The sequence below is a fragment of the Leishmania major genome, chromosome 30 (genome assembly GCF_000002725.2).
Source record: "Leishmania major strain Friedlin complete genome, chromosome 30".
In the NCBI taxonomy this organism is placed as follows: Eukaryota; Euglenozoa; class Kinetoplastea; order Trypanosomatida; family Trypanosomatidae; genus Leishmania; species Leishmania major.
Window position 1 is genome coordinate 817,542 of NC_007271.2, and position 18,296 is coordinate 835,837.

Consider the following 18,296-nt stretch of genomic DNA (forward strand, 5'->3'; position numbering starts at 1 on the left):
CGTTGTTGTCCGATGAGGATGGCGTCCTCTTTTCATCAACCATATCTGTAGATCTCACAGGGTGGCGTCTCTGGACGGCTTGCCCGCATGCGCCCCGACATCTGGGACGCTGCTATGAGTTTGTGGCGGCAGGGGAGTGTCACCCTCTCCTGAATCCGCTCACCTCTGACAGAAGCGGGTGTGTCAGGCGGAGGAGGCCCGTCGGTAGACATGTGCCTGTGCACAATAAGCTCACAGCTTATCGTTGTGTGTGTGGGGGGGGGGAAGTGAGACAGTGGGCAAAGGCAGACACCCGAGAGGGGGCTGGGGAAGCCCATGCGGCGCGGGTGAGGTGTGTGTAGTAGTATACCCACGCGCAAGCTTGTGGCGTAAAATGAGGCTGCGCTTCGAGCGTCGGGCGACCCGCGGATGCCGCGGAGCACACCGGGCACATCGCCTCGTGAGACGTCGTCGCAGAAAAAGGTGGGAGGGGCGGGAGTACCACCATTCTAGCGCAGTAGCAGGCAGCACCTTTGCCCAGATGCGTCATCACATGTCATCTCTCACTGCTGTAGGGCCTGTGCTGAGCGCCATGAGGAGGGAGAGTGCGTCCTTAGCTACAAGCGCCCCTGCTCTGGTGTGTCTTCGTCGATGCATCTGTCCTCGCACCAGTCTGCACCACAGCTTCACTGCTTCTCACCCAGCGCGGTGTAACTACAAGCAAGGAGGCTGCAGCCTTTGTGCCGTTGCGCCCATGAGTGCAGTGTAATCATAGAGCGCCGCTGCCGCCTCTGACTTGATGTCGATTCGTGCCGCACCATGTGCCCAACGCAGGCAAGGGGAGCGGACGCGTTGAAGTGCACGCGGCCGCTGCGCATGAAGTACGTGACTGCGTGCTGGGCTCCGACGGGGTCCGTCACTGCGTACACCCGTATGGGAACTGCCGAAGGGCCGTGGCAAAACAGCTTCATCCGGCGGGTGTAGCTCCCGCTCCAAATCCGCAGGGTAGCCTCCTGGCGTGAGTGCGTGCTTCGCTTTGAGGGGGCCCTCAGCGCCACCAAGTGCTCCAGTGACCGATGCCCTTCACTCCAGAGGGCGTACGGAGTGCGAGGCCATCGGCAAAGGAAGCGTGGTGCAGTCCGCGTCTCCTGTGCAGTTCCACGCTCAGCAAGCCCACTGCACTGATGAAGAGAAGAGGACCTACGGCTGATCCTTGTGGGGCTCCGCATCCACACCCTGGCCATCTCCGGCTCCTTCTTGCGGAAGCGAGCACAGCCGCGACGATCGTCGGAAAATTCCGTGATTCAGCGAGTATGATACGGGTCTACGCGAAGCTTCTTCACTGACGTTGTGAGAGCGCCGTGATTGACCGAGACACACGTACGCGAGCGTTGAGTCCGCAAACACTGCTCCTCCCTTGCTACCCTGCTGGGGCTGCACTACTTTCTGAAGCAGTAGGTCCCGGGGGCTCCAGTGAAGTGTCGAGGATATAAACCAGACTTCTCTGATAGGAGACTGTCTTCCAGATTGTCGAGCAGTCGTCTCGAGACAATTTCCCTGAGCAACTTGCGCAACTTGTTCGTCAGGGTCACAGGGGCCGCAAGACGCGAGTCCACCATCCAGGTTGTGCGGCCTGAGGAGGGGCCCAGTGAGCCCCTCTTTCCCGGCAGCAGTGACAGGGCCAGTGGCGACGCCCTTCTTGTCGATGTTCAGCCGCGCTCCCCTGCACTACATCGTGAGAACGTGGAAACTCTCATAAACAATGTTCTCCAGTCCCCGCGCGGAGCCGCAGTTGCCTTCACCAAACGCCATCTCGAGCCTACCCATCTTGAAGGATTTTGAAACCGTGAAGCTCTACAACAAAAAACAAATAAGAAAAATACAACGGCGTTACAGGCCTTTTCTTCCTCATCGTGTCTATATCCTGTAAGAGGGCATGAGACTCGACGCCATTCTACCCCACGACCCGGCCACGGGCCCCATGCGCCTGGTCCAAAGCAGCGCTAGACACACGCAAAGCACAGCAAGGCGGCGACGCAGTCATGTGCGAGCACGGCCCCGGCCTCAAACGCCACCCACCCCACACGCCTCAGGCCTCCCGCCCCTCCACACACACACACACACACATACACACACCACTGGGCCAATGCGAGGGGGTCGGGTGATAGGTTGCGTTCGAGCCAGGCTGACACACTGCCCATCATGTGGATGGCGCAAGCGTGTGTACGGTCGCCGCTCACTCCAGCAAAGCACTGTCCATCACCTGGCCGCCGACAGCACCAGCAGCAATACATCGCTCCGGCCTCCCTACGTCGTCGGCACTTGGGCCCTGTCAGCACCAGACGTGGCTTGGGACCGGCAGCGGATATATAGGGGGCGAGGGAGGCGGCTCGACTTCTCCTCCGCAGAGACAGGGCACCACTGGACCCTGAGGATACAACAGACGGAGCTGTCCCTCCTCATTAGGAAGGCGATCAGGGAGGGAAGAAAAGTCGTCGTGGTACAGAACGGTACTTTTTTTACTTCTCTCTCACAAAACGCAGAGTTCAAAGCGCCCGTGACAGGCGCCGCTATGTGGAATTTCACGTAACCGTCGAGGAGGGGCACACTGCTCGTCTCCGTGGCAAGATTCACCTGACAGCAGAAGCGAGTTAACAGCGATGCGCACAACGCCAAAAAAGTGTTGGACATTCTCTTTCTTTTGTTGCTGTTGCGGTTTGCAGGGTTGTGGTCCTTCTCTCCGCACGAGATACACCCTTCCCTTGCTTCTCCTTCTGTGTACCGTTTGGCATATATATATATATATACATATATATATATATATGTATCCGTCTAGGAAATGTCTTATACGAATTGCGTCTTTCGCACTGGTGCGCCGATCCATTGCCCCGTTCGGTACCCGCCAGCTCCCGCGGAGAAGAGCTGCCTCTCCGCGGACGCAAATGGGCACCACCTCCGGCGCCGTCATGTGCAAAAGAAGGAACACGTGCGCACGGCTGCTCGTGTTCGCAGCACCTTGTAGCAATACGCTAGAGACGGTCGGCGATAACTCCGCGGCTCACGCTCTCAGACATGGAGACACATCCGTCCGCCACACATACACACACACACACCTGTGCGGCAACGGCGCGACTGCGTAAAAATCAACAAAGGAAAAAGAGAAGGTGATGTGCGGCGGAAGCACAATCATCGCGACCTATACTTTTCCATCTGCAAAGGTGTCTGTGCCAGTGGTCCAATGCGTTCTTGTGAGCTTCCGCTGAATGTGTGGGGTCATGGAAGCAGAACAAAGATATTTACAAGGCAAGAAAAAAGGGAGCTGGAAGGGGAAGAGAAACCAATGAGAAACAACAACAAAGAACGAGCAGGCAGTGATCGAACGGGAGCAAAGAAGAGGGGCGAGGAGAGAAGAAAAGTGCCAGACAACATCATGCGGGGTCAGCCATGCATTGTTGTGTGCGCGTTTCTTCACGGCACAACTCACTCTGCTCCCACTTCTCAACGTCTACTCAGAGCACATGCACGATTGACCACAGTGTGTGTGTGTGTGTGTGTGTGTGTGTGGAGGAGGGAGAGGGGTGAAAAGGAAAGGAAGAGTGAAAGGTAAAGCAAAGAAAGCAAACAGAACCAGAGAAAGAGAGAACGACAATAATAATAATAGAAAAAAAAACAGAGGAAAACAAAGAGGAGCAGGGACGCCATGCAGTAAGGAATGTGGCCGAGAGCGAGAATCATAAGGAGGCGAGCCAACTTGAAACCACTGAAAAACAAAAAGAAGGCAGAATGGACATTTAAGAACGTCAGACTAATAAAGATGAGACAGCGTTACACGGCAGGGGCGAAGCTTCACCGATACAGAGGAAAGAGCCCCAGGAGAAAAAGAAGGCAAGCCGATAGCGAAGCGTTTTTCTTAAGATTCTTCCGTGATCTCAGAGGATAGATGTTAGAGGGGCTCTAGGAGGTTTGGAGAAGGGGGGGGGTGCGGGGAGTCGAAAATATGGCGAACCACAAAAAAATTAAAGGAACAACGAGAGACCATCGGAGAAGCTCGAAGTAGACACACACACACACACTCAAAGTAGAGTATGCCGCTTTCACGAGTTTCTTGCTTCCTGTCGGAGGAGGCAGTGGAGGTGAGATGCATCTTACAACTTTGTTACAAAGCAGTGCGCAAAGAAAAACAAACAAAAAGGAGTTGTATGCAAATAAGTTGAAGCACTCGTGCATTTTTTTTTGCGTCTGTTCACAGTTCGGCTTCTCCTTATCCCTTTTGATCTGTTTGTGCGCTGTCGTTTCTCGCCTCTCTTCCTCCGATTGCCTACCTAGTAGCATTTTTACACACCGCAGAAAGCCGTCGGCGATGGCCACGCCGGCATACAGGTTTCTTTCCAAATCCGTTTCCGCACTCGACACCACATTTTTACTCTTTCCTCTTTACAGCGCGGGTGTCTGCTATGTTTTGTTCTGCCACCTCGGGCAGGACGGCGCATCTTCGGTGCTTTGCGCTTTGAAGAGGCACTTCGGCCCGCATGTGTGGTCGATGCTCACCCGGGCCCTTTCTCTTCGTCGTCCCCCCCCCACTCACCTGGACTCGCCTTCTCCACGCCGCGCGCATACCACCTATGTCGTTTCTTTTTTTCTCCCGCGTGGGCGTTTCACAGGATACGGTACTGCCCCGTTGTGTGTACGCGGGTGTGGGCGATCCTCGTGCTCATGTTGCTCTCTGTTCTTCTTCTTCGGCACGTTTTGTTTTCGACGTTAGTGGCTTAGGTCGTTGAAGCTTGCTGGTGCGGCCAGGTATGCGTTGTTCCCGCGGCTGGCAAAGTGGTTATTCGCGACGCCTATGCCCGGTCCCAGCGGGTGGAGCGCCACCGGCGAGCCCTGAAGATGGTGCGACGCCCCAAAATGCATGATCGCGAGCGGCGCTGTGGGGTACGCAATGGAGGAAACTAAAGGGGTGCTGGGTCCAGTGGAGTTGTGCGTCGAGGACACCGGCGTGACCGGCGCGTACGGGTTGTGACGGTAGCTGCCGCTTGTGCTCAAGTTGCTGCTGCGACGTACCGGGGTCATGGGCGCGTGCCCGCTCGCGCTCAGCATCGCGTGACTGCCGGTACCGAGGCCGTTGGCGAGGGCCCCAGAGTTCTCCATTTCTGGGCCAAAGCTAAAGTTCAGCGGTGTACCAGGAGAGCTGCGGCTCGGTGTCTGGTCAAGGACGCTGTAGTGGGTGAAGCTGTTGCCGAAGTTGTTTGCGCTGGTGGGGTTAAAAATAACGTTGAGGAAGGACCCCGAGTTGGGAGTGGGAGATTGTTGGGGCTGGCCGGACACCGGCTGTGTGGGCTGGAGCGTGGACGATGCCAACATCGACGACGCCGGCGGCGCTGCGGGCTGGCCCATTGCTGGCGGTGGGCCGCCGCCTCCATGACGGCCAGGGGCGAAGTGGTGGGAAATGCTGGCGAAAGTCGGCGGGTGCAGCGAGGCGCCGGTGCCCTCCTTGTGCATATCAGAGGTAGAGTAGGAGCTTGCGAGGGTGCTCCCGGTGCTGCTGTGGCCAGGGCTGGTACGCATCGGCGGGGGCGGGGGAGGCGGCAGTGGCGTGTTTTGGCTCTGGACAGCAAATCCCTTGTTGCTATCGAGACCGGTCGTTGGAGAACCAAAGTTGTGTACCGTATCGAGGTGCTGCTGTTCCGCCTGCTGCTGCTCGCGCCGACGACGACGCTCCCGCTTCGTCTCCTCCGAGTCGGCGTACTTGGCCAAGATGGCAACCGACGTGTTGAAGTAGGTGCGGTTACCGTGCAAACTCATCAGGGCACGCTTGGCGGATTCGACGCTGTCGAACTCGGCATAGACTACCCAGACGCTGCCGCCGAAGTTGTCCTCGCGCATCGCGCAGTAGGTGAGCGGACCGAAACCGCGCAGAAACTGTTCCACCTCCGCCTGCGACAGCTTCAGCGGGATATTGCGTACGTAGAGGGCGTTGCTTTCCTCCATGGCGACCTTGCCATCGTGCTTCGACGGGAAGATGCAGAGATTAAAGTTGTGGCCGTGCAGCGTGACATGGGTCTTGTTCAGCTTCTCGTACGCCGTGCGTCCGGCGTCCTCAGACGCGAACAGCACGAACCCGAAGCCTTTGCTCTTGCCCGTTGTGGCGTCCAGCATAACCTTGGCGCTTGTGGGGTTGTATTGGACAAATATTTGATGTAGGTCGGCGTCAGTGAGGTTACGTGGCAGCTTCGCCACAAAGAGGTTCTGTAGGCTAGTCATTAGTTTTCCTTTTTTCCTTTTTGATGGTGTGTTACCTGTCTCCTGCTTTCGCTACTTCGTTCGTTTTGGATGTGTGCGTGTGCGCAGCAGAGCAGGGAGGCGTAGGAGGGGTCGCTGTGAAGGTCAAGAGCGGGAGGAGCTTATGCAGTCACCATGATGTTTGGGCACACATCGTGCAGAAACGCGGCTCGGAAGTCCAGTGGCGCGCGGTGGAGGAGAAGGGTGAGGTCAGGAGAGAAAGATGCGAAGGAGAATGAGAGAGAAGCGGAGAAGCCGGTGTGACGCGCAGGGCGGGAGAAAGAAAGGCTCGGATGCCATAGGCGGACACGTCACGTATCGCAACGGAAGCAGCGCGTGGGGCCATGCGTACACAGGCAGGTCATACCTCCGATCATCAGTCGTGCTGCGCCCGGGGTCAGCTTACAGCACCCCACCAATGGAGAGAGACGCAGAGAACACGGTTTTCGAAAATCCCACGCTGCGCACTCTTTGTATGTTGGGGCAGTGTGTGCGCCCCTGGTGGGCCTCATTACCCCACGTGAGCCGCAGGACAGGAAGTACCACGGACGCGATGACCGCGCTGCGAGCGTCGGTCTCTTTTGTTGCTGTTGAGGAGGCGGCCCGCTACAGCGCCGACGGCTTAGAATATATACACATATATACACATGTTAATATGGATCTATTCATGTCTATTTATACATGTCCATCTATATCTATCTATACAGATGGACATATACAGATATTGCTATAGATATGTATTCTGACGCGTGGGCTTGCATACATCTGTGTGTGTGTGTGTGTGTGTGTGTGTGTGTCGTGTCGGGGTAAGACGAAAGAGGGAGAAACTCTTAGCAACACGGCACATCCATCGTGTCACCACATGTGTGCCACATCGAATAACAAGAAGACACACATACACACAAAGAAGATGAACCACAAGGTGGGCGAGACGAATACCGAAGCACACAACAATAAATAGACGAAGAGAAGCAGCGCAGAAGAGGACACAGACAAGGAGAAGAGCGGTGAAGTAAGCTGAACGCCACCACTGCGTAAGCAGGTAGGGCGCTATCAACACGCAACAGATACACCTCGTGTTGCCCTTCCTCAGTCTGTTGATCATTTCTTTTTTGTTGTTCGTTCCGCTTTGGGGGAGGGAGCACATGGCTACGATCACCGCATGAAGGGAAAAGGGTAAAGGAACACATCCATAGTATCCGCGGACACCTCGAAAAGAGTTCGCGCGGTCGACCAGACAACTCCCCAACACTTACACACACACACAAAACACACATACGTAAACGAAAAAGCAGACAGTTGCCATGACAACTCGTGTGTTTTGGCGACAGCAGGGAAAAAGTGGACAGCCACAGGTAAGCACGCAGCTGCACACCCACGGCAGTAGAAACACAGGACATGCAAGCAGCACAGAGCGAAAGAGCAAAAAAACACAAGATACGAAGAACATCAAATCAAGGGCGCCGCCTTAACATCTGTGGGCCCCACCGTGGGAGTCGGTGAAGCTGTAAGCATCTACTCCCGCTTTTGATTTTGTCCGAGGTGGACTGCGCTCCTCATCAACAGTGCGGGACCACGATGCATGCATCCGCAAATGCGCTGCATTGTGAAGAAACAGTACAAGGAGCACGGTAGAGAAAAAGATGCGGGGCTGAGGAACAGGGAAAGCCTGTAGCGAGCGAGGAGAGGGGGATGGGGTAAGATCGACGGCTGCTTGCAAAACCGTGGCGTTCACTGCAGATGGCAACCCTTTGCTGAGAAAAACGCCAAAACGGAAACGAGACAGTGGTATCTGCAAACCCACACAGATCGCGTTGGATCCCTTCACGGCTAACCGTGAAAGGGGCGGGTGCAGTAAGAAACCCTCGTTCCCTGCTCGCTATGCGCTGCCTAGAGATTCGCCCGTGCTCTCCCTCGCGTACTCGCACACACTCCACTCTTCCACGTCTTGCTCGACACACTTTCATCTGCTGTGGCACTGCGGCCTCGAGCCCCTCAAACTCTCAATACTCAGCAACTCCGTGCGCTGTCGCGCGAGCGCCGCCGCCCGGCACAGCTGCGTGGGAGTGTGGGGGTCCCCCTGAGTCTCATAACGAAGGATCCCTCTATCCACGTCTACACCGGAAAGGTCCTGAAGACGGTGTGTTGGCTAGGTGCAATCTCGTTGTGCGCATCGTATGCACACGATCAGGGCTCTCAAAATGACAAGCTGCGAGTCTTGCGCACGTGCAACACAACTGCATTGGCGTGCACTCTAGCAGAGGAAAAGGCAGCTCCGTGGCGCGTCGTCTTTCCGCGTGGCAAGTCTCCACCCCTGTGAACATCTCATTGTCGTGTCTTTGGACTGCCGATCACCGAGCCACCCGGCACGCAGCCCTGTCTTCAGAGCTCTTTGAGGGTTCTCGCGGCTGGTGCTGCTCCTCGGCGCGGAGAGCGCTGCCAGGATTTTCGTCGGCCCGTTAGTGCCTCTGCTGCCTAGTCCGCCCTTCACCTCTCAAGCAGTGCAAGACGGCGTCTGAATTCCCTGCTGTCGGACTCGGTGCACCCAACACGCTCGGCCGTGGTGGTCTCTGTCGGGGTGGTGGTGACTGGTGAAGCGATGAGCCTATACACTCGCTCCGTTGAGCTGGCGTGTTGTCTGCAGAAAGAGAGGGGAGGAGAGAGTACACGGAGCGAGAGGTGTGCGTGTGTGTGTGTGTGTGTGCATTGCAGCTGCCATGCTGTGCAAGCAGAGGACAGGATAGACCCAAGAGGCCATGCACGCAAGGAGGGGGTGGGTTGTTGAATCATGAGACCGCACACATCGCGGCCCTGTCCCTGAGCCATCAGGAGACGGCATGACACGTTTTCACCGACGGCGGCCACTTGCCCAGTCTGCGAGCAGCCTAGCAGCGTGCGCACGGTCTTTCATTTCTCAGTGTTTTCGGAGATTCAAAACAGCGAAGAAACAAGGATAATAGGCACTGGCCGAAACCTTTGGACTAGCTTTTTTACCAGAAGATAGACATTTTTAACCGTGCCGCCTCTGAAGCAGCTCATGGGTTGGGAATTACTCTACTAAGTCCTTCCCAGGCTCCATGCACCTAGTCCAAAGCAGCGCTAGACACACGCAAAGCACAGCAAGGCGGCGACGCAGTCATGTGCGAGCACGGCCCCGGCCTCAAACGCCACCCACCTCACGCGCGTCAGGCCTCCCGCCCCTCCGCCCCTCCACACACACACACATACACACACCACTGGGCCAATGCGAGGGGGTCGGGTGATAGGTTGCGTTCGAGCCAGGCTGACACACTGCCCATCATGTGGATGGCGCAAGCGTGTGTACGGTCGCCGCTCGCTCCAGCAAAGCACTGTCCATCACCTGGCCGCCGACAGCACCAGCAGCAATACATCGCTCCGGCCTCCCTACGTCGTCGGCACTTGGGCCCTGTCAGCACCAGACGTGGCTTGGGACCGGCAGCGGATATATAGGGGGCGAGGGAGGCGGCTCGACTTCTCCTCCGCAGAGACAGGGCACCACTGGACCCTGAGGATACGACGCGCGGAGGTGGCCCCCGCTACGGGGGGGCTCGCGCACGATTGCAGGAAAAAAGCGGTCAGCATTTGAACAATAGCCACCGCGGTGAAAAAGTTTCTCCTAAAGAAGCCGCCGCCAAGGAAAAAAAAAAGCAGAATGAACGAAAAAGCATGATGGCAGTTTTCCTGTATGCATATATATATATATATAGAGAGAGAGAGAGAGAGAGGAAACTAGAAACCGCCCACACAGGAGCGGCGAAAAGGTATATATCAAGAACGAGAGAAAAAAAAACGCGCACGAAAAGGGAAGGATGCAATTCGAGGGTGAGGATATGAGCAACCTTTTGCCAAGCCTCCGCGCCAGCTCAAGCAGACGCACACACAGGACTCTGCTGCACCAGTAACCATAGGTCCAACAAAGCACATCGAAAATCAAAGATAGGAGTTGGCGCATGGAGTGCGCCCCTCTCACCTTCGTGCATCTCCATGAGCACCGTCGGAGCACTAGTGAATCATAATAGTAAAGGCGAGCCCAGTGAGAGACCAGCGTCGATCTGTGAAAGCAGAGAAAGACGAGGGGGGGGGGAAAGAAAGGAGGAAAAGGCAACCGCGCCCCTCCAAACCCAAGGAAAAAAGACAACAAAAAGTGTATAGAAAAATATAGCGGGTACAGCGAAGTACGCAGGGCATGTGCGACACGTGGGTAGCGCCGGAAGAAGAACAAGAAGAGAACACACACACTTGGAGGGACAATAGATATAGAGAGAGAGAGAGCAATACAGAGCACCATGCCCTTTGATCCACCCAAATGCGTAAGCTGGCTGTGCAAATGCAGCATATGGGCACACCATGCAAGACGGAGGGGGGAGGGGGAGAAGCAAGATCGGAGAAGCATGTAGAGAGCGAGGGGAAAGAACGCAAGCGTGGAAACGCCGAAGAGGTGCCCAAACAGAATGGATTTTTGTTGTTCGTCCTGCGAGCGGGGCAGTTTCCCCCAAAAAACAAAAAGATAGGCAGGGGGGGGGGGCGAAAGATCCAGAAAAAAAAGAGAGAGAGAGAGAGCCACAAACCGAAACCAACCAACCAACAAAAAGGCCGTGTGAGATGGGGTGGGGAGCTGAGCGGGCCAAAGTGCGCAGGAAGAGTACTTTCCTTTTGATACGCAAACACATGAACAGAACGGAAGGCCGTAACAAGTAGAAAACACAAATAAAAAAGACAGCAAGGGAAAAAAATGGAAAGCTGCACCACTCCTTTAGGCGAAAGCGGCAGCACACCTTTTTTTATTTGTTCTTCGATGAGGTGACACTCTGACGACACGCGCCAGCCTCTTGGGTGCAGAGATGCACGTATGCAAGATCGCATACGCGCACCTTACATTCCCGAGGAGGTGCTGCAGTTGGTGCGCCTAGAGGTGGTAGTGGATAATAGAACCCCGCTGGGGGCGAGTGGAAACGACAGCCCGTCAGCCAAGAGAAACGAAAAAGAAAGCAGACGGTGTTCTCAACGACGAACGTTTTGCCACACTGCCACTCGTGATTCCGACCTTTTGGGCGCACCGGTGTGTGCACCTTGTCTATAGTGCAGTAAGTCGTGTCAGTGCACCTGTGCGCTTGTCACAGTGCTCACTACAGCCGCACCGACTACCAGCCCACTCCTAATCCCCGTTGGCCGGTGATCACGCTTCCCTCGGTGCTCGCGCGCTGCAGAGCGTGAACACGAGCGGTGTCTTCGGTGTTGGGGCCTGCGATGCTTGCCTCGCCGAGAACCTCATCTTCAGCGTCGCAGCGGAGAGGCACGACGTGAAGTGGGTCTGTATAGAGAGCATCAAGGCATGGGCCGAAGGAGTTTATCGAGCAAGCGGATCCGTTCGTGTAGGTTGCTTGGCTGCTGCTCATACCCAACAGGCTCTTCGGCTGCGAGCCAGCCAGCATCGGTCCATAAGCCGACGTCGGAGACGAGAATGGCTCGCAGTTTATGTTCATGGCTTCAGGAGTCAGCATGTAGTGCAGCCCATTCTCCATGAGCACCACGGTCGCGTTCGCGGCGGGATTCAGCAGGGAAAAGTTCGGCTTGGCCACAGCATCCGTTGTCTGCATCGGTGGGTTCAGCAGCAGAAGGGGTGCCGACTGCGTGGCGGGGGCAAAGTTGTAGGGCGGCATCGAGGAGCTGAAGGATGACGCAGGAACGAAAATCTGCTGTCCGCTCTCGCCAAGCGTGTAAAAGTAGCCTGGCGTCGACTGGAGCAGCTGCTGCGGCATGGAAAAGGCCGCCGTCGGAGTGTTCTGCGCCACGTCCGTCATTGCAGGCAGGAACGGCGGTGGCGCACTCGCAGGTGTCAGGAGCGGCACGGCGGCAGCGATGCCACCGGTGCCGCTGCGACGCGGACCGGCCGTGCTCTTAGAAGACGTTTTCGACTCCACCGTCCTGTTCGAGCTGCCGCCGTGACCGCTAGAAACGATACTCTCGCTGCTCAGCGTCGTGGAAGCGGTGTGAAGCGATCCAGAGTTCTCGTGGTGGCTGTGCGGTGGCGGAAAGATGCACCCGCTGTTCGGAGCGTGTGTCTGCATGCCGTCACGACGGCGCCGCCGCTCCTTCTTGGCATCATCGCTGTCCTCGAACTTGGCGAGGATCGGCACCGAGCCGTGGAAATAGGTATTGTTGCCGTGGAGCTTCGCTAGAGCATTCTTGGCATCATCGACGGTCTCGTACTCGGCGTAGACGACCCACACGGGATTGCCGTAATGGTCCTCACGCATGGCAAAGTAGATCAAGTTGCCGAAGGTCCTCAGGAAGCGCTCCATCTTTTCCTGGCCGATGCTGATCGGGATATTGCGGATATACAGTGCGTTGCTCTCTTCGGTGAAGATCTTGCCATTGTGGTTGGAGGGGTAGATCACCAGCGTGAAACTGTGCCCACACGCGCGTGTCATCTTACGGTTCAGTGCTTTGTACGCCTTGGCACCCTTCTCCTCCTCGTCGAAGAGCACAAAACCAAATCCCTTGCTCTTGCCGGTCGCGGCGTCCAGCATAATCTTAGCACTGGAGGGTTCAAAATCGCTGAAGATATGGAGGAGGTCCGCATCGCTAATGTTGCGCGGCAGTTTGGCCACAAACAAGTTCTGGAGAGACATAGGTACTCTTTATGTTGGACAGGTACGTTGTCACTTCCGTGCTGCAGTGCGAAAAGAAAAAGACAATGGAGGAAAGGGTGTGATAGAACTGCCTGTTCGTCCCCGAAGCTTCTGCTGGGCAAGTACCAGGTGCTTTTCAATGAGCCGCTAGCGGAAACGACGAAGAAGGAGAGGCTGACACACACACACACACACACAGAGAGAGAGAGACAGACAGACAGACAGAGAGAGAAGGAGGGAGACAGAGAGCAGATCGTGAAAAAGAAAACGGAAAAGAAAAGATGGCAGTTAACGCAAGACACGTGTACGTGACAGTAGCGGCTGCCACGAAGGCGCGGTGCACAAACAAAACACACCGAAAAAAAGTGTGAGGTAGAGGGAGAAGAAAGAGGGCGGCTCTCTGCTTCTATGGCGGTGTCTGTATGTGTGCAACAGGAGGGAAAGCGGGGAGGGAGAGGAAGAGGGCAGCGTCACCGTATCTGCGTAGGGCAGATTACACCAAAAAGCCGTGAAACCCAGAACAAAATGACGAAAGAAAGAGAGGAGAATGTGAAACAATAAGGTGAATACACGCACTCGCATACAAGGACAAGAAGTGCGGTGCGCAGTAAAATAAAAAAAGAGCACTCGCGGCGGGAGAAAGACACAGGGAGGGGGGAGGAGGAGCGGGGGAATGTATTCGTGAACAAGATGAGATACCGGAGCAAAAAGCAGATATATAGAGAGAGCGAGAGGGGCAGATGCACGAAGGTGAAAGGACGAACGACAAAACGTTACACAGCTCCAGAGCCGACCAACGATCGAGTGTGCTACCTCTGGGCGCGAAGAGGAAGAGGGGAAAGGCAAAAAAGAAGAGGCCGAGACACTAGAAATACGAAAAGACTAACAAAAAAGAAAGATGAACTAGAAATAGCGACTAGATGGAAAAACAAAATCTGCTCCAGGTGAGCGCTTGCGATTTGCCTTGCTGTCCTGTACCCAATTCGGCTGATACGCACGGGCAGTGTATGCTGGGTACCTTTTGGAAGGCGGCGGACCAGCAACCCTACAACAGGCAATGGGAAGGTAAAGGAGAGTACTGGGCAGACACGAAGGAAAACACACACACGCAAAACGAAAAACAACAAAAAACCCGAATTGAAAACGATGAGAGATTCAGGGAAAAGAACAGATACAGTGGAGGCGACGATGAAAAAAGTGTGGGGGGGGGAACGACACCAGGAAAACAGACTGAGCGCGTAGACCAAGGTCACTAGGAGAGAAGGGGGGGGGAGAGAGGGAGCGAGCAGTAGAGGACAGGAAATCAAGGGCGTACAGTAGGGAGACGGAAACTACGCAGCACGACAAGGGGAACGAAATCAGGAGAGTGACGCAAATATAATTCGGTACAGAAAACGAAAACGGAACAGGAAGAGAGAGTGAGTGAGTGGGGCCGAAGAACAAGAAAAAAATTTTGATTCTTTTTGATGCTAGGAGCGGAAAAGAAGAAGAAAAATGGCAACAGAAACAAAGAGAAGTTAAGCTGGAGAGGGGGGAGGGGTCTGTCACTCGCAGGCGAGAAAACGGAAGGGGCGGTAGATGGAGAAACAAGAAGTACCAATTGTGAGCTGTGTTCAAAAACAAGTCTTTTGGGAGTCACAATGAGCCCAATACGTAGTTGAGGGTCCTTGTATGGGCACTGGGGGTGGTGGTGGTGGTGGCGCACACATACGCACTCAAGAAGCAGAACAACAACAAAGCGTGAGCGTCGCGATAGCCACGAAGGAGTAGACGCGAGCGAGAAATAAAGCACTGACGGCAGCAGTGAACACACAGCTGAGAAGTGAAAACAAAAACAAAAATTCGATTCACACTTTTCCTTTTATTAGTACTATTAGTCGCTCACCCGTTTTTCGTCTGCCAAAATGCTGTAGCGTCCTCGCTGACAGAGAGGGAGAAGAGAAAACGGAAAAATCAAAAAAAAAGTCCGCTGGGAGAGGAGAGGAGAGGAGGTGTGTGTGTGTGTGTGTAGGGGGAGTGAGACAAACAACAAAGAGAAATTCGAACAGAAAGTGATACTGTACACTAGCAATACAGTAAGACTGCGGGAGGGGGAGAAAAGTGCGCCGCCGACTTTCCGTTCTATGTTATTATATTCCTTTGTGTTGCTTTGCCGCCTCCGTGCGGAGCGGAGTTTTTTTGTTGTTGTTCCTTCGCTTCGGCTGTTTCAAGGGAAACGAAAGCGAAAAAAAAAGTGACAGAAGGGCGTAGTCACACCCTCTCTTCTCTTTTCGCGCTCCGACGGGAAGACAGGGAGGGGTAAAAAGGTTTGCCTTTTGATTTCGTTGTGTTTGTGAATATGCCGTAGAACGACCCCAGCCAGCCGAGCAGCGTAAGTAAGCGAGAGAGCTTAGCCTGAGAGTCAGACTTGGATTATCAACAGCCGGTGGAGGGCTTAGCGGAAGTGAAGCAAGGCCACAGACAGAAAGGGGAGAAAAAAGACAAAGGCAGGTACGTGTGACTGCACAAAGATTTGAAGAACCAAAGCCTATAAATGCGAGAGAACAAGACAGAGAAAGAGAGGGAGAGGTCCACTGAGAAAGCTGGTATCAAGTACGAGACACAGTACGAGGAAGTCGAGTAGGAGACACGAGAAAACAACAAAAAGATGCGGTGAGACAGCCAAAGATGCAGGCCAGCGTTCGACTTCCTCCTTCTTTTGCCGGTCACAGATGGAGAGAGTGCGAAAAAAAAAGCAGAGATGCAAGAGGTAAGAGCTGGACAGCCACACTTTACCTTGATGACGTGGAGACAATGGATGACGAAACTTCAGGGCGGTGGCGTACAGACTAATACGTAAGAAATAAAAAGTTCAAAAGAACCTTGGCCACTCGTAGATGCAGCGTGAAAACTTTTTGTTATTGGCGGTGTTTTTTTGTGCTCGTTCGCGTACTTTTTTTCTGTGTGTGCGTGTGTGTTTTGAATGAAGCCCCTGGACTCAGCTTTTCGTGCCTACAACGACGACGTAGAAGCAAAAACCACGTCTACTCTTGCCGACGCCGAGTTGCAGGAGGCACACACACACACACACACAAAGACCTGTCGGTCAGTTCACCAAACCAAAGAGATAACAATAGATACGTCAATTTCAGCGGGGAGCAGCTTTTCGCGCGGCAGGATACTGACAAGAGGTTACAGCACCGCTGAAGGAGAACGAGCACCAGACTCGTGTCGCTGTGGGATGCGGGTGTCGCTTGTGCTCTTTTCGTCTTTTCTGTCGATGACCTTATGTTTGCTTCACCACCTTGATGCTCCCCTGCCGTTGCCGACGGTGCTTGTCACGCTGACCGGTATTGGAGTCGGTTTGCACGGCTGGGAGGTCTGCAAGCCGTAGGAGAGAAGGTGGAGGCAACGATGATGATGATGTGGAGTCACACAGAGGGCGAAAAGGGAGGGGGGAGAGGGGGCGGATCGTAAAAAGAATTCAAGCGACAGAGGGGGTTAGAACGAGAGGGGCAGAGAAGAGTTTTTTCGTTCTTTTTTTCTTTTGACGGATCGAGGGTAATCGCGAGATCGGGAGGGGGAGGGGGACTGGAAGGAAGAGAAGAAGGAAACAAAAAACAGAAGAATAAGAAACGACACGAAATGCTAAAGCAAGGCCAGAGAAGGGGAGGGATGTCCAGAGGTCTGCAGGGAGTCGTGAGGATGTTGTTTCGTGGGCGAAGACAGATGTGGGGGTGTGTGGGTGGGGGGATCGACCGCACGCCGTTGCATGGAAAAAGGGATATGAGCACGTGTGTGTGTGTGTGTGTGTGTATTTTGGGAAGAGGGGAGTAGAGACCGAGAAGTAGGTGATGCGCGAGGGAAGACAACGAGGAAACACATCAAGGGAGGACACGTGCTGGTTTGCGCAGCGCCGGCAGCGGAAGATGAGCTTCGTGCCCAGCATGTCGAGGGTCTCCCCGGTTGGTGAGAATACCCAACGCGGAGGACAGCTCTTTGGAACCTTTGTGGCTAGAAAAAAATTCAACGTTAAGTGAAGCATGATGCACTTACCCAAGACGGAACCACACGCAGGAGTCGATGTTTCATGCAAGAGGGACCAGCCCTTGGATATGCAGCAGCAAGCTCGAAGTTTGAGAAGCTGCACACGCAATGCGCGTGCCTGAAGTGGCGAGCGGCATCGCGCCCTCCCCCATGTGCTCTCTCGCTCGTTCAGTGAGGTGATCCTTGCATTGCTGGCATGCTTCGTTCGTTTCTTTGCTACCGCGGCTTTCCTGCTGCCGTCGGATATGTATACATACGTATAAGCATATACATATATATATATATATATACATATGTATATATATATACAGAGAGGTGTCGCTTTTTTTGTCTGAAGCTGGGCGGGGGAAGGGGCGGGAGGGGGGGGGGCAGCCATGAAGTACCCCCTGAAACGATGCCAAATGATAGAAGGCAAAGAAAAAGATGAAAATGCAGCAGAGGAGATTGGTGAGGGAGAAAGATTGTTTCCACCGCAGCGATGGGAGGGGGTGGTGACCGCAGGCGTGGAGGCTGGGAAAGGTTCGAGGGTAGACCTGAAACAACAACAATTAACCAAACGGCGTAAGGAGAAGAACTGTGACGACAGATCCGAAAGTTGTCAAAACCATCTAGGGCCACACCCAACACGCTCCGCCGAGAGCGTGACATGCACATGAGTGTGAATGGTCTCTCGCACGGGCCACTTACGATGAGAACGAGAGAGAGAGAGAGAGCGAAGAAATCGTTCAAGCTGGTTTCGTCGCTTTTCGAAACGTTTGTGAGCGCCACACTTCGTTTTTCTTTTCCTCGGCGTGTGCACGTGTCTTTCGTTATTGCCGGCTCAAAGTGTTCTGTGTGTGTGTGTGTGTGTGTGTGTGTGTGTGTGTGTGTGTGCGTGTGTCCCACGCGTACTTGCACGCGATGACGAAGGCAGTGCTGCGCAGGTTGTAGCGGTAAGACTTCTGGTACGCCGGCATAACAAATTCCTTCGGAGGCGTCGAACCTTCCGCCTCCTACTTCACTGTAGCGTGTGACGACGGTGATGGGAGTGTGCGGCTGGTTCATCATGGAGGTTGCGCCCGTGGTGCTGCGGATGGGGAGGACCGGCAAGTCGCCACTCTCGCCGCATGGCCCCACCTCGTTCACGGTGAGGCTCCTCGCTTCCGGCGCGACGGCGTGTGGCATTGGGCCCGATAGAGAGGCGGTACCGAGACGACCGCCATGATGTGAGCACGAGAGGGAGCGGCTTGTGGTTGAGTGGGAATGCACAAAAGAAGAAACAGGAGAGACGATGACGAGAGCGATGCAGGAGCACAAATGGATGAGAACAGCATCACAACAGAGACCTAGGCCGCACAACTACATGCGCTAGAAGAAGTA

General features: G+C 54.7%; 2 protein-coding genes across 2 annotated transcripts; both read right to left on the reverse strand.

Annotated features, from left to right (window-relative positions):
• Positions 1-4,737: 4,737 nt before the first annotated feature.
• LMJF_30_2180 (conserved hypothetical protein) lies at positions 4,738-6,240 on the reverse strand (the record flags this gene model as incomplete). The annotated part of the gene is made up of 1 exon (XM_001684771.1): positions 4,738-6,240. The coding sequence occupies one exon, from the start codon at positions 6,238-6,240 to the stop codon at positions 4,738-4,740; it is 1,503 nt and encodes a 500-aa protein (XP_001684823.1).
• A 5,180-nt stretch (positions 6,241-11,420) lies between these two features.
• LMJF_30_2190 (putative RNA-binding protein) lies at positions 11,421-12,911 on the reverse strand (the record flags this gene model as incomplete). The annotated part of the gene is made up of 1 exon (XM_001684772.1): positions 11,421-12,911. One exon carries the CDS (start codon positions 12,909-12,911, stop codon positions 11,421-11,423), a length of 1,491 nt encoding a protein of 496 aa, XP_001684824.1.
• Between the last annotated feature and the right edge of the window lie 5,385 nt (positions 12,912-18,296).